Source organism: Pocillopora damicornis, chromosome 2 (genome assembly GCF_964200805.1).
Source record: "Pocillopora damicornis chromosome 2, jaPocDami1.2, whole genome shotgun sequence".
Taxonomy (NCBI): domain Eukaryota; kingdom Metazoa; phylum Cnidaria; class Anthozoa; order Scleractinia; family Pocilloporidae; genus Pocillopora; species Pocillopora damicornis.
In genome coordinates this window covers 22,676,888-22,692,289 of record NC_142671.1, presented here as the reverse complement: position 1 = coordinate 22,692,289, position 15,402 = coordinate 22,676,888, and the positions used below count along the sequence as shown (strand labels likewise).

The window sequence follows — 15,402 nt, the reverse complement described above, 5'->3', positions numbered from 1 at the left end:
GATACAAGAAAAGGGTACACTTACAGTTAAATCAAAGTGTAAAAATTTGGTACTCGGCGAGGTAAAACCAGTACAAAAGCATATGAAGTACTGCCGAGCTTCCAGAAGGCCTACGATCACTGTCATGATGTGATACTTGTACAAGGCTAGGTTAGTTCTTCAATGTTACTCTGGTTTAGATTGGCACTACAGTTACACTGGTAATATAATATTAGCACGAAAGCGAGGTTATATTGACTGTCACGAGTTATCCGGTCAACGCGGGAAGAATTGAGGTGAAATCGAAGGCAGGTGTGTGGCAAGAAGGCTGCAAGCAGACCTTGGTAGTTGAACCGTTCTCTGTGGGTAACCAGTCGAGGTATGTGCACTTAAGAATTTCTTAAAGGTGCTTGTGTAAAAATGAAAATGCTTGCAGCACGTTGTGTAAGTTGAACCGTGAAGCGTGGCTGAAAGCAACGGCGGTGTGCCTTGTGATCAATTTGAGAGGTAAATTGTTTTTGGTTTGAGTGTGATTAAGAGAAGATCATGCAGTGGTGTGGACTCGAAATACAGCTTTGCAATCTGGCACACTTCTGTCCACGAATCATTGATAAAGGAGCACGTATCGTTCGTGCCTTAAGGGAGGTTTAGTCCTTACAAGCGCTCAATTTGCGCAGCTGTGGAGCTGAATGAATTTCATTGAGACGCTTAAGTCACGTTTTGTTCCAAAAAGTGGTGCAACGTTGCGTAACTGATAGCGAGCGAGTCACGCTCCTAAGACTGTCTAACATTCTCTCTCGGCATCGATTCTTTGGTCGAACTATGCGTTTCGAATCCTGTAACATAAAGGGGCACGAAATAATGACAAATGATTTTGACACAGAGCACGCTAAGACATGGAAACGTGCAAGAACAGGCTCGTTGTTTTGCCTAAATGGGCAGAAAAACAAACCCCCTCTTGAAAAATAGGAAACGCCGGCACAGCTGAGAAGCTACATGTTTACCCTCTGTGGTGTAAATCATTGGACTTTCAGGGATTTTTACTGGCTAAAACTTATCTCCTTACCTCAAAGCTTTGACATTTCTAAGGAAAATAAAGTATTCTGTTCAACAGACTTTTAATGCTTTGACTCGTCTAGAAATAGATGGAATAACACAAGTCACCCCTTTATGAGGGACCGGCCGGAGAGCCGCGCCCACTTTATGTGATTCTCTTGTGAGAGAAAAACATCTTCCTTAGATCTGCAAAAACAACAATTTTAAACAAAAGCGCTCTGTTAGTGATTTCTCTGATTGAAATAACAGTCTAATTGCTAAGGTAACAGAACATTGGAAAAATTTGGACGTCTGAAAAAACACTCGTGTCTGGGAGTAGTCCTATGGTGCAATGCTCAGGTCTTTTTGATATTAAAAGTAGTTTTGTAACTTTTTGTCTTATACCAGATTGAGATGATATTTTTGGTAAACAGGAGTAACGGGGTAGCCATTTATCGAGCCAAGTATTGCACAGAACGATTTGAGAGGAGAAGCAAGATAGGGCGGATAAGCGTAGTCCACCATGTTGGGTCGGGGGAGTTAAGAACAACAAAAGGCTTGCAAACTGTGCTTTTAAATTGGGAAAAACAAATGAGCTTCGTGCTGTTTACACCTGTGCACTATGGCTTAGGATTTTACTTTGAAGAAAATCGTAATGAAAGAGGAAGTTGTGATATTATTCAGAAAGAAGCCCCAGAAAAATGGCTACTTCTAAACGTTGTTGTTGTTAAACACATTCTGTTAAAAGCATTGTATCTTTGTGGTAAAAAATTGACATCAAAATTAAATTTCATCTAGAGGTGATTTTCTCCATGATCGCACCTTGTGTGATTCAGTATCACAAAATGGTTGAATATTGTACGAATTTGTACTCTATAGATTTTGGCTCCATATAGTCTTAATGCACTGCTTAATTTTAACAAACCCAAATAAATCAGCCAGATCATTTGATAGCCCCACTCGACAAGGGTCACAACGATTTCCTGTTAAAATAGCTTATGATAGCGCTTTCTTTCCCAACCTTGACTTTTAAAATTTCATCAAAACTAGATATGAAATTCAATTCAAAGCGAAAAATGGTAGCTGTTCTCCTGCTTTATACTATGGATCATTTCATAGGAACACCTAAGCAGCGCCTTCCACATAGGATTTTAACGGTTCATCTTTGCCCACAACTTAATAACTGGAAATGTAAACAACATTCGTTGCGGTAATCTTTTATTTATAATAAAAATGAAAGTCTCTCCGGGTTCAAAATGTTCAATAAACTGGGTCTTTTATTGGTCTCGACCAAATGAGGTTTAGTAACAGTCGCACAACATAGAAAAGACTAATTTATTTCTAGTAGAAAACTTTTGTGGCTCCAATAGTTACAGAACTGTTTTCTTTCAAAGCCCAATTATTGTTTATCTCAAGCGAAAGAAAAAAGACGACGTTTGCGTTCTTAAGAGTTGTTTTTTCACCAGTTATTCCACAGCTAGAGAATGACTGATAAATCCTACAAGACTTTCACATCTTGTGATGAATTAAGTGTTGTGCTCAGCGTTTGCATTGTTATTTTTTTCCGCACTTAACTTCCTTAACAAGATGAAGCAGTAACTTTGTCTGATTTTGATTTGTTTTACATTAACTAATTCGCTATTGACCCACCTTTGATGAGGTTTGATGACGTTTGCCTCTTGAATTGGCTAAGATACTACCACAAAAGAATTACATGCACCAATGAAACTGAATCCCCTAGTCTACTAAGCATTCATTCCACGACCAGCGTGACCAATTTAACTTAAAAACTGAGAAACTTCGACAGGAATAAGGTAAAAGTAAAAATAAAACAAAAAAAAAAAAAACATAGGAGTTATGTCGTTGCTATCTAAATAAGTGCATGAACTTTTCCAGCTTTGCCGAGCCAGGAATGAGAACTACACAAAAATGAGACATTTAACAGCGATTTAAAACCACTATGACGAAGGCAAAGGAAACGTAGCGAAAGGAAGACTTGATGAGGAGAACAGTTCCTCAGCTCAAACGTTTTAAAACTGTAAACATTATTTTCAAAGCAGAACATGAAATAAAATCACCAAATTTTGCGCTGTATGAAAGAGAAAACTCGACGGCGAACGAATCACATTTCTATTTCATACACGGCAGTGCATTCGCATTTCTCACTGAAAGCAAGATCAAGCGCCCTCAGAGAAGGCAATAACATAGAACTACTTGCGCAGTTCTGAAATTTCATTTTTGAACCGACCGTTTTCTCAGATTTTACCATCGTGATATCTCATGAGGACCTTTAGCATTCACTACGATGTCGCCAAAGAAACTGTCGACCGAAAATGAACCAAGGTTTTTCTAAGAAAACTTGCGAAGTGTTCCCATACGTTAACCCTTTGAAGGCGGCGGACTTTTAAAGTATATTATATAAACGCAACATTGTGTTCCAACGCGATTAATTCGCTGTTAAAGTGCATGTCTTCATACTATGAAAAATGTGGTGATTTCACGTAATGTTGTTGTTTTACAGAACGACTGGGAATTAAAGTTTTAAACACACGTGCAGAGCTGTTTACTCCTCATGAAACCTTTTGTTTATTAACGTTCAATTTGGTTTCGACATCCAGTCGCGATTTTATTGTCTTCAACTCACAATTGATGGCATATTGAGTTCTGATTAAGGATTTGAAAAAGAAAAAATACCCTTCAGATAATTATAATTAGCCGGCATACATGTGGCCTGCACGGAACTATCGTAATAACTGAATAATTTTTATGTAGCTGAGGAAGAGCAATTGACTGTAATCTGGAGAGGAAGCGCTATATAATAGTAAACAAAATTTTTATTGGTTCGTCTTGACACACCTCAAGGTCACCAAAATGTATTTTTATGTCAATAACGTGAAAAAACGTTTATCCCCCAGACAGCCAGAAAGAAAAACACTTACAGTTAATTGAAGTGGGGAAAATTTCGAGCGTGCTTTTACAAAATTTCAGATGGGAAATGTTTTAAGAAAACAGAAATGATGCCCTCAACGCGAACTTTGTATAAAATAGAGTAGTAAGTAGTCAGCATTTTATGAACACTGTTATTTTTTGCTAACTGTTTCTTTATTGTACCTAATTTCCTTTGAAAAACAGTTTAGGATTGTTATTTGTGATCCGTTTTGTTTACTATGTTGTTCAAATCTCGAAACAATTCTTTATCGACATACGAAGAGTTTACATCAAATTAATCTTAGGCACTTAAATAAATGGTAGAATTTACGGGACAAATGCAAAAATAGAAAGAATTTTCGCATCTGGGGAGGAAAACTTGAAGTTATTTTCAATGCAAATTTGGTTATCAGATTTCATCTCAAAATACGTTAAAGAAGAGGAACTGGTAAATAAGTTTTCAGTTAAAGAAGAAACCAGTAAACATCCAAATGAGAAGTAGGAGTAGAGGAATCGCCCAAAAACTTTAAAACAGGTAACCTTTTGAAGTGTTTTCCGCTGTTGGAATTGCGTAATTTTCCTGGACGTTGTTAATCTGACTGTCAAAATTAACAGTCACGTCGAGCAGTTATGCATTAAAGGACAGCTATTGTGAAATTTTGCCTATTATGGATCATGATAGACTGCAGGAATACAAGTCGTTTGGCGTGGATAACGTTTCTGAACAGCAATAGTCTCTCCATTGGCTTTTGGAATCTCTGTTCGCAAAAAAAATTCTTAGGAATAATTTTCCACTACAACACAGTTACGAGTTCTAATAACCAGCTATTCTAATGATCAACCCTCGGTCGCAAAACTAGTAAAAATCAAACTTTGGTTTTGGAAGACGCTGCAGTGATGGTCCAGTTCTAAAATGACGCACTTACCCCAAATTCGCTTTGAAGACGCACCAATCATTCTTAAGCAAACATCATAGAAACAACTGTCCCAGAATGCATGTCCCTCACAGCAAACCGATCCATGGCAAATACTTCTCCTGCTGAGTATCAGAAAGTAGAGGAAAATATCTCTATTTATTGCATAGTCTTACTGTCACCAAGAAAGAATTGTACATGCATTGCTTCTGCCATAAAAAACAAGTGTTTAAATTGGAAGAGCCAGACTCTATTTTCCACACCTTCCTTGAAGATCACTTCACTCAAGAACTTAACAGAGAAGTTTTTGATAGGTTTAATGTAAAAAATTGGATGCACTCTCTCTTCATCCCTCGACGGAAAATTACTTGAAACGTATTCAAACATCTCTAGCAATAACGAGAGCGTATAAAATTACTGTTTTTATCAGAAAAATAACATCTGAATCATCAAAATATGTTTTCCAAAGCATGTGATACTGACGAATGAACTTAGGTCAAACATGGAGAATCTTCTTAATAAAAATGCACTGATATAAGGTGAGAAGCAACTTACCCTACAAATGATTAGTTCAGCAACGGATTTATATTCTATACTGAATGCTTTTTTGCTTTACCATACCGACGTATTAAACTTAACCTCACCCACATTTTTATCGTAGTTTAGGTATAGTTAATTGCTTTATTTCTGATGTATTTCAACCATTATTATTTTTGTAAGTTAAATGATACTGTAAATGTTTTGTTCGATGGAATAAATAAATCATTTCCAAAAAATATAACTATATAATATAACTTGTGCAGAATTTCCAGACTCGAAATGAAATATATGATGTACCTTTGCACTGAAATATTGAGTTGCATTATGTTGGATGGGGCCATTTAACAAAAATAAAATGAGCACCACTTTAGTAGACAACGTAATGTTGATTCCGCGTTACGCTCTTTGATTGCACAACCTTTGAGTAGCGAGTCCCGGGGACTCTAAAATGGTTGCAAATTTTCACCCTATGATTAAACTCCTTTTCTTCTTTTGGCTTTTTTTTTCTTTTTGGAATTTTCAGTCATGGAAGGTATCGTAGACGACGGAACAAAGAAAACCCGAAAGAGACAAATGTCAAGAGCCAAGAGAGTCCTAGCAAACCGACGTGAAAGAGAACGTGTGCGAAAAATGAATGACGCCTTTGAAGAACTTCGATGCGTTATTCCAAATTACGAGGAGACCAGGGTGAAAACTAAGATAGAACTTCTGCGGATTGCCACAAGCTACATCCAAAGCTTGAAAGATTACACTCAGAATTCTGTTCACGGGCAGGAAGGCCATGACCTTGCGGCCAATTCCTACATGTTTCCGCCGGAGTTCGAAATGGAGAGTAGCACAGTTAAGTCAGGGCCACGTTTCTCTGATCATCCATATCCACCACAGTTCTCAGTTCCCCAGCCACCGCCTTGCACCGATTTACCAAATCAGTTCCAGTTCCCACAGCCGCATATGGGCCAGTTCCCCTCATCATTGTCGACCTTCGGCATCCCTGAAAGCTCCCACCAGGAATTTTGCAACCTTTTGGCAACGAGCCTTGCTGATTCACATTCAGGGGAAAGTTTGCTGTTGAATCTGCAGGTGAAAAAGAAAAAGTAAAACAAGGGACCGGTCTGATTATTTATCCCTTGAGGGGAGGGGGAGGAGGGTTTTGGTTGTGTCACCATAAAATTTACCCTATTTCTCCATAAGTCATGTAATATATATGTGATCCCCCCTCACTGGCAATTAATTGGCTGTCAGTTTTCTTTACCCCCCCCCTCTGTGCAACGGCCGATTCCCCCTCCGATCCCACTTTCCTGTTGAGCTTCTTCTGACAGTTTTTAAAAGCACACTATCTATCGCCACCATCGAGGGGAGTGGTGGGGATAAAAATAAAAGACGGGGAGATTTGTTAGAATCTGTTTTTGAGTTTAAGCTATAAGATTTATGGCTTTTGAAATGGAGGATTTTTTCTTGCGTGACTATGCCGGGGTGGTACTAAAAAAACAGACTACTTCAAGTAATAAACTTGATTGGAGAATTGTAGAGATGTAACGCAGTTTGGATCTCTTTGGAAGGGTAATGGCAAACAAGTTCGTTTTTTTATCTGTCTATGCGTCTGTAGGTAGGAACTAATAAAACCGTGTGCAGAATTTAGATTATTATATTAAGTATTGTTGACACTTGTTTGGCTAAAGATTCTTCTTCTTAATTTCTTAGAATGCAGCTTCTACTTTGTGTGGTGAAGGCCATTGAAGGTGTAAAAAAAGGCGAAGATTATAGGAAATCCGTAACGAAGAGATTATAATTTCAAACCACTGTTAACACCGTCAAGATCTGTTGATAATAGAAAGAGTTTTCAACAGCATGTTGTTATGATCCCATGGTTTCGGTTTATTTTGAAACTAAGCAAGACTTCATTCGTTTTAAGACCCCTTGTAAGGACTTTATTATCATTTACTGTTGTACTGAATAGAGCAGTTTCAATTGCGTGCCGAAAGAGGTGCTTTTATGCCGAATGATTGGTTTAGAAAACACGCGTTAGAGCAGCTTTCCACCGAGTGTTCAAAATGAAAAACCAAACTAATCACAAATACCAATCAGAACAAAGGTTAAGATCATTTTGAATTGGCCAATGAGAACTCGTAGTAAAAAGAGGCGGGAAAACGCGTGTGGCTACGTTGACTTACTTTTAGTTTTGCATCTGTTTGGTTGAGAGAGTGCCGCGAGTTTTTTAGACCAATCACAGAGCGAAGTAAAGCAAAACCAAAACAAACCCGAATGACTTTCGCCCTTCGATTGAATATCTCTCTATCCTTTCAACCAATTACATACAACACTAGAATCAATAACAGCCTGGTCACTCGCCTATTCCTGCGCTTTATTGAGGTCAGTTCTTTCTGATGTTGACCTTTGTCCTGAGTGGTCGTTGTAATCAAACTGGTTTTAGTTTTATGACATTCAGAAAAAGAAATGCATTTCATCATCCCTTTGCGCGTCGCATTTAACAATTTGAATTTTCTCTTTCACTATTTTCTTTCCTTTTACAGATTTCTTTGTCCTTTCCAATCTTTTCGCATGTTTTGCGTGATAACGTTTGTTTTATATCTTTTTCTTTAAAATTGTACGCGGAAAATATTAGGGGCGGTGTGGCCAGCTGAAATTAATTCACCTGCGCATACCCGACGTTTCTATCAAGATTATCCATGTGATATCGTAAAAATATGACTTTATCATGTTAACCGACTAAATAAAATTTAGATGCAGATGTACTGATATTGTCGATTCCTTTTGGTCACTCCTGGGAGTGGAAGGCTAAAACAGAGTTCTTAATTACATGATCGATGAAATTTTGTTGGTCTGAACGGAAAAATCCCTGGTAACTTTTAAGTTAAAGGACGCCCGAAGCCATATTATAAAAAATCATTATTTAAATTATAGAGAAGCAGGTTCTGGCACTGACCTTAACCAGGCAGTCCTCTGTGTTTCTTTAGCTGATAGATTTATTATCAAATTTCGTAACTTTTAAAACCTCCATCTTGAATGAAAACAGAACAGTTTTATGGACCCCTTTGGTTTCGGGTTCTGCGAGTGAAAAGGCCTCCCTGAGGCCATAAAATAAAAGCTGACAATTGTTAGTCACTCATTATGCTAGAGTGAAAAAATGTTGTTAATGTATGACAACTTCCTGGCATGATATTTTCTTCTTTAAAAGCAGCAAGCATATTCAACTGTTATAAGTTGTTTTGTTATTGAGAGCTTTTAAGTTAAAATTGAACTTTTGTGTCCTGTCTTAAATTGAATTAGACGCACCAAACGTAAGGTAACATTAGTAGACTGAGAACCAGCTCTGAAACGTCCTCAAACGTCCTTGATCTGCACCAGACGCGAATATGAGAATTTTAACCCTTCACCCCCTAACATCAGTATCCTTATTCTCTTAACTCTTCTCTTTATATTTGCTGTAGTTTTGATAAGGAGAATTTGGCTAACAATCAGAGTTTCTTAGGTTGGCGATCATTTCCTTTGTTCTCATTATCTTGATGAATGATTTAGCAGTATTGCTTAAGGGAGAAATTAGATTCTGGTCACTCCTAGGGTTTTAAGAGTTAATTAAGTCCAGGTGAAAACAACTTCCTATGATGCTTGTCAAAATAACCAGCATGATCAATAACGTATAACCTACGACCTGGATAGTGTTCGTCTTTTTATCGTTGATCCTGATGGAATCCCTAAAGTAAAATAAAAAGGAAGTTGTCTGGGTCGATTCCTGCGAAAAATATTACACAAAGAGTTGAGCCTTTTAAAGGGCATGTAAACCCAAAAATACATGTTTTTCTTATACTATGTAAAAAGTGGCGTAGAAAACGAATTTGAAATTAGTTTTGTCCAATTCGACTTATTTTAGGAGATATTGCGCAACACATATTCCCCAGTAGAACTGGTGTGGGAGTTCGTGTAAGTAGCGATAGTTCGGAAGATGTTTTTTCAGAAGATAGCGACTCGAATGCCTTAAGCTTAGTACATGACAGCGCTGGGGATAATCCAGAATCTTCAGGAGAGTCTGGGCCACGTCCTTAACAATATGAGCCGCGTAGGGTTCACCGTAGCGATCCGCACGAAGACAGTACAGAACATGTCGACGGCGATGCGACCGTCTCGGAAGCCCAGACTGGTATTTAATTTACTTTGTGATTTATTTGTATTTAACATGAAAATGCAATAAAGCGAGGGTACTATCTAAAGGAATGCAACATAATTTTTTTTAACTTGAGCTTCTGAAAGTGTTTTATACAAAATTATCAAAGGTGCGAGTGTGGAACTTGTCAACCAATGCCGACAACTCATGAAAGTGTTTGTTGTACGGAAATCGGGCAATTGTGGCAAAATGGCCTGAAACCCAGATAAGTTGTATCACTGAGCATCCAGGTTTTCAGTCAATTTGCCTCGATTTCTGGGTGCTGGAGACGGCCAAGTACGCGTACAGGCAGCAGCAAAGCACAGATAATCACACCGGAAACGACTAAGCTAAATATTTTCTGTTTCATCTGTTTTGTTACATTTTGAGATCGATTTACTTGAGTTGTTTCTGCCATTGATTTAATAATACAGTACTAGAGCTAGTTGTTTTTCGCTTCTTTCCTGACAGGAAATTTCGCTAAATTGCCTACAGATAGCTTGTTCGTTGGTGTTGGGGATACCGGCAAACACTTTAGGGTCGCTGTGCTATCTTGTGCGGTAAACAATATCCTTCATCTCAGAAGCATTTCCATCGATAAACAAGTTGTATCATGTACATTTCCTTGTGTGGCCTTCATAATTATCCAACCCTGTTTGTGTTTGCTTCGATTTGAAATATTGAAAAGATAGTTTTGCAAGCTGAAATCAGGATCTTTTAAGTTGTACTCAAAATGATGAATATTGTCCTACTGACCTTTGAATGTATTTTCACTGCTGTGAAAACCGTGACACAAATTCTTCTGCTGTTTCTCTTCAGGGTTTCTCAAAGGAAGCACCAAGTGGGGCTGGCTTGGATTTTCTTATAGAACATAAGGGTTGATTATGGGATCCTGTATAGAATTCTTTGTATCGAACCGACAAAATTCCAGATCACGTTATTACACACTGATATCAACGAATTCTCTTTCTTTGATACGTGTTTCGAATTCAGGCAAAGGTTCAGACATGTCAGTGTCTTTTACGGGCTCAGCGCTGGCTCCCGAACAACTGGCTTCCCCATAATATTTCATTAGATGAGAAAAAAGATGTTTTTAGAGAACCAATAAAGCTATTGTTGTTTAATTAACGAAACGTTTTCATGTAAATCGATTTTGTACTTTCTCTGTTGACCTCTAACTTTTGAAGAGCTCAACTTCTTTCTCAGTTCGGTCGGCCACTTCCGAATCCTCGTCGTCTGCCGACTGTATGGGTCGTTTTTATACTTCCGAATAATTTGCTTCTGGTGAGGCCTGAATCGTCGGTACAGCACCAGGAAGAAAAATGACTGCTACAAACAACAGAACGTTCGAACGGCTCGACGAAATTGGCTATTTTCACTTGAACAAATTTCGCAAATTGTCGCTTCAAATTTGCGTCATTTGGAAATATTTGCATTGTATGCCCAGTTTTCTTTGAATCAGTACAAAACTGGACGACACAACGCTTCACCATTACGAAAAAAATTGAATATATTGAAGCAAACTGTAAGTAAAAAAATCATGACGAGACCAGCAAACAACGGCTGTAGAGAAGACTCCTTCATGCCTCACGCGATTATAAAACGAGACTTTGGAGGGTCCACCCGTGACGTCACAGGAAAGATGGCGCCGTTCAAGATGGCGAATGTTTCGAATTTGGAAGGGCTTTTACAAAGTGAAAATGGACTTTTGAGAATAAACGAATGGTACCTTTGGTGTACTTGATATATTTACAAAACATCTATGTGAAAAGAAAATGAACGTTTTTTGGGTTTACATGCCCTTTAAGGTGCGTAGCGTAGAACCTAAAAAAACTGTAGTGCTGTGTGTGGTGCTGCGTCGGTGATAATGCAAGATGATTTGGTTTTATCAACCAAAAATTGAAAATGTAAACTAGCCATCGAAAATGTTTTCTAAAGCTAACGTTTGCGAAGGGCTAAACAAAACGAAACGATACGTCAGCTTTAGAAACTCTTTACCGTGGCCAATTTACATTACCAACTCAGTTGAGAAAGTAAAATTACCTTTTAAAATAATTATTTTGCTTTAGTCGTGTTTTCAAACCATTAGTTACCACAGTAAAGTAAAAGTTAATTTGATTTCTTTTCTGCGTGGCATTTTATACCGACGATTTGGAATAGCATTCTAGAGGTTCTCAATGTTATGGGGTTAACCGCTAGCCGTAAAACGGCCAAAAAAACTTAACCGTTAATCAAACTTTGAAAACATTTTAAACCGTTTGTCGCAAAGAAAGTTAACCGTATAAAATATTTTTGGTAACAACAATGGAATGATATTAACTGTTAGCTGTATAAAATGACCAATTTCAGATTTTAACCGTTCGCCGTAAAAGCCATCGTCCCATCGAAACCCTCATTCTAGAACAGGCATTGAGAGAGAATAAAAAAATACACTTGCATAGACTCACAGAGGTTATGGATAGTTTTTCTTTTGATTGAGTAAAATTTATCAGCTTAATTTGTATAATCTTGCTTCATGTTCACGCCGGCGTGAGCGACTTACTGATCGCAAAAACCCTAAAGCAGTGACCAAACGAATTTCAAATTAAATATCTACGACGTGGAAATGAGTGCTACTCGATGAAACAAGATTGAAAATTTGCATAGGGGTCATCATTTGTCGAAAATGCCACCCGTACTGACACTTGTGTTGGTGACGCAATTTAATGAACAGTCTGCCATGTCTGAGTAAACATTACTTAAAACCACTTTAAAAAAAGATGTCTTCCCAGTACATAGCTTAAAACTTAGATGTCATTTTAATGGACAATGTAATTAAACCTGACATTCTTTTTCATGTAACCAAACTAACTAAATTGCAAAAAAATTGAAAGGAGTTTGTCGGTTTTTCCATATAGGATCATGAAATACTGAATGGTTGTTACAATCTTCGAACTCACTTTGATATCTGAATAAAAATAACCCTTACAACGATACCTTCGTAAACAGGAACACAAACCCTATCGTTGAACAATTTTTCATTTTTTGGCATCGTCCTTGTAAAATGAAAGTCACATAAAATTACGTGAGCAGATCTCAGCACAGTGTTCAAGACATTAGTTTTTTATGTTTTAGTTTTCTTAGTGTTCTAATGTCGTGTCGTGAGCCTGACGCAGGCTTGTCGCTCGCGCCAAAGTCGTACCATGTAAATCGGTCGTTAGCGGTCCAGTAACAGAATGTAGTTACGAAATTGGAAAAAATCGAAGGAAAAATTACACTATTGCTGTCTTTTTTAAAAAAATAGAGGGCATTTTCACGTTTTTATCATCAATTAATTTAGCACTATGGAAAAGTTAAGATGCTATTTTGGCGCCAATTTGCCGTCTGAATCGTTTATAACCTTTTGCAACATTTCAAAAATGCAGTCAATTTGGCTACATCTTGCTGAGGGGAAGAAGAAATTTTGGGGCTTATAAAATTGAAAATAGAAGGGAATAACTGATTCGGAGGAAATGTGTTTTCATTATTAGCCAATTGCAAATAGAAAAATAAAATGAGAGTACGCGCGGGGCAAATTGCATTGGATTGATTTAAAAAAAAAAACCTGTATATGCATTGGATTGATTTTAAAAAAAAAACCTGTATACAGCTCAGTTTTCAGGGGAAAAAGATCACCTCAATTCAATGATATAAAACATAGAAAATAAAATTAGCGATAGATTATGATCACGTATGCTAGCTGAAGTCCATTAAAAATACAACTCGTGTAGAAATATAGGCAGTTTCCGATGTATTCGCTCGGCACTGATAACGAGACGTTGCGGCAAAAAGAAGAATATTAAGTGCAATTTATCGGCGGCGTTATGACCTCCCAGAGTAATCAAATAGTATGGGATCAAACCCGATTTACCTCGAAACGACAAAAACTCTCATTTGTTCATAGGGAAAATGTTTTGTTTTTTTGATTGAATAGGGTTTATTTAAAGTGAAAGAACAAGTTGATTGTTTGTTCAGAGCGCGTTAACTACAGACGTATCGTCAAAAACTTGATTACTTTCGTCTTTCTTATTGTACAAGCAAAATAAGTGATCTAATTTCCTGTTACCTAGGTAGCATTTTTTCCCGTAAAGAAAGGAAGCCATTGTTATTTTAGGCATCTGAAAAAGCAGGGTGATGAAAAAAGGGGGTAAGTTTCATAAGGAACTGTGGTGCTGCGTCGGTGGGAGAGTATATATCATGGTAATTTAGCTATATCATCTGAGTTTACAACCTAAATTAACCACCGCAAAAAGTTTGAAAGCTGACGTTTCGAGCGTTGGCCCTTTGCCGGAGCGAAACGTTTACGTTACCAATTCAGTTCATAATTATAAATTGCCCTGTACTAAAAAAAAAAAACCGCGGGCCGACACGTAATTAAAAGATATACAGAATTCTCACGTTTGACCTCTAGAGGAAGGAAGAGAGCCTATTTTTATCTGTCAAGAAGTGACACAAGTCAGGTTTCTAACGGTTATATTCAACATTTCAAGCACGTTTAACATTGTTTTCTGGCCTGAGGGAGCTGGAATAGGTCACGTCTTAACAAATCACGTGACCACCTTCCCGGATGTTAGCTTATTTAATCAGCGAATCAAAGTCTACTTTTTTTCATATCAGAACCTTCTGTTGAAGACAAAGGCTCCTTAAATTGGCCTGGACATTTTATCGTGAATTTGATAAAGACAAAGATCTGGTTGTACTCCGTAAGAGATGAACTCCACAAACGCTACAAAAAGTGGGCTGGCAGAAATTATTTCGTCATTCTCAAGAGAGCCAATCTGTGGCTCAAAGCTTACTTTCAGCGTAGAAGTTTGCCTCAGTTCAACTGTCATCATGTCAATGGTTGCCTCCGTGACTGTGGTAGGCAACTTTTTGCTTCTATTGATTATTTACCTTAATTACGGACATCTGTTTCGCACTCCTTCTACACTTTTGATTGCGAACCTCGGCTTTTCGGATTTGCTTGTTGGGTTGCTGGTTGGTTTTCCCGTCGCTGTTAGAGATGCATACCGTTATTATGGCACTGGTCAAAAAGAAATCACGGAAATCATAGGAGTGTTTATAGGGCTGACGATGTTTGTTAACGGTTCATCTACAATTGCATTGTCGGTGGATCGATACATTGCCGTGTCCGACCCGATAAGATATCGATTGAGAGTGACAAGGAAACGAATTAAGATCTCTGTCATACTGCTTTGGATTTCTTCAGCTTTATTGTGTTGTTTACAATTTACAGGTATTGGCAAAAAAGTTTACGTCAATATTTATTTGCACACCCATGCCACAATTCCCATATTTGTGCTGACGGCGGTCTGTATCAAAATGATCCAAGCCCTTAAGCGTCATCGACTAGATATGCAAAATCAAAGAAATTCGTCCTTTCAAAAAAGGCGAGAAATGGAACGAGAGCGAAAAATGGCGAAAACAGTTTTCATAATCTTAGCATTATTTTATTTAACTTTACTTCCGGCGTACATTACATTGCACTTGATGCATTTGTACCGCGGCTCTAATTTTGAACTAAGATCAATATTTCGTCAAGTCGATTTTATAGCCACCAGGTTCTTATTTGTAAATTCTGCAATCGATCCATTTGTTTACGCTTGGAGAATCCCTAAGTATCGCCAAGGGTTTATGAAGATTATATCTTTTGTGAAGCATCGAACAAAAACTGAAACTATATCTGAGCGGAATGAAGTTGTGGCCACTGATGAAGAACTGGCGGTTCAAGACACTTATTTGTAGAGCGACTTACTTTTGAACTTAACAATAATATTAATACTAGTAATAATTAAAATGATGATAATGATAAAAGTTTCTGGAACTTTT

The 15,402-nt window shown here is 37.7% G+C and overlaps 2 protein-coding genes and 2 long non-coding RNA genes across 5 annotated transcripts; 3 read left to right on the top strand and 1 right to left on the bottom strand.

Annotated features, from left to right (window-relative positions):
• The first annotated feature begins 260 nt into the window (after positions 1–260).
• Positions 261–8,146, top strand: LOC113665066 (twist-related protein). The gene is made up of 3 exons (XM_027180716.2): positions 261–358; positions 5,920–6,476; positions 7,098–8,146. Exons 2-3 carry the CDS (start codon positions 5,922–5,924, stop codon positions 7,131–7,133), a joined length of 591 nt encoding a protein of 196 aa, XP_027036517.2. The 5' UTR covers positions 261–358; positions 5,920–5,921; the 3' UTR covers positions 7,134–8,146.
• LOC149050364 (uncharacterized) lies at positions 5,551–9,109 on the bottom strand. Its single transcript, XR_016183662.1, has 2 exons — positions 8,341–9,109; positions 5,551–6,470 (listed from the first exon to the last, which is right to left on the bottom strand). It is a non-coding gene; the product is annotated as an uncharacterized LOC149050364 (long non-coding RNA).
• Positions 9,110–9,287: 178 nt separating this feature from the next.
• LOC149050363 (uncharacterized) lies at positions 9,288–10,683 on the top strand. The gene is made up of 3 exons (XR_016183661.1): positions 9,288–9,552; positions 10,027–10,115; positions 10,375–10,683. It is a non-coding gene; the product is annotated as an uncharacterized LOC149050363 (long non-coding RNA).
• Positions 10,684–12,826: 2,143 nt separating this feature from the next.
• Positions 12,827–15,387, top strand: LOC113665057 (adenosine receptor A2a-like). 2 transcript variants are annotated; one of them, XM_089196425.1, is made up of 3 exons: positions 12,827–13,720; positions 14,191–14,433; positions 14,810–15,387. In XM_089196425.1, the coding sequence occupies exons 1-3, from the start codon at positions 13,708–13,710 to the stop codon at positions 15,316–15,318; spliced, it is 765 nt and encodes a 254-aa protein (XP_089052551.1). In that variant the 5' UTR covers positions 12,827–13,707; the 3' UTR covers positions 15,319–15,387. The 2 variants fall into 2 exon arrangements, with proteins under 2 accessions (XP_089052551.1, XP_027036507.2); XM_027180706.2 differs by having other exon boundaries at positions 13,665–13,720; positions 14,191–15,387.
• The last annotated feature ends 15 nt before the right edge of the window (positions 15,388–15,402 follow it).

Excerpts from the sequence above, each read along its gene's own strand:
- LOC113665066 (XM_027180716.2), top strand. The coding sequence starts at position 5,922 with ATGGAAGGTATCGTAGACGACGGAACAAAGAAAACCCGAAAGAGACAA. Across the intron at positions 6,477-7,097 it reads GTTTGCTGTTGAATCTGCAG|AATGCAGCTTCTACTTTGTG; the intron begins GTGAAAAAGAAA and ends TTAATTTCTTAG.
- LOC113665057 (XM_027180706.2), top strand. The coding sequence starts at position 14,284 with ATGAACTCCACAAACGCTACAAAAAGTGGGCTGGCAGAAATTATTTCG.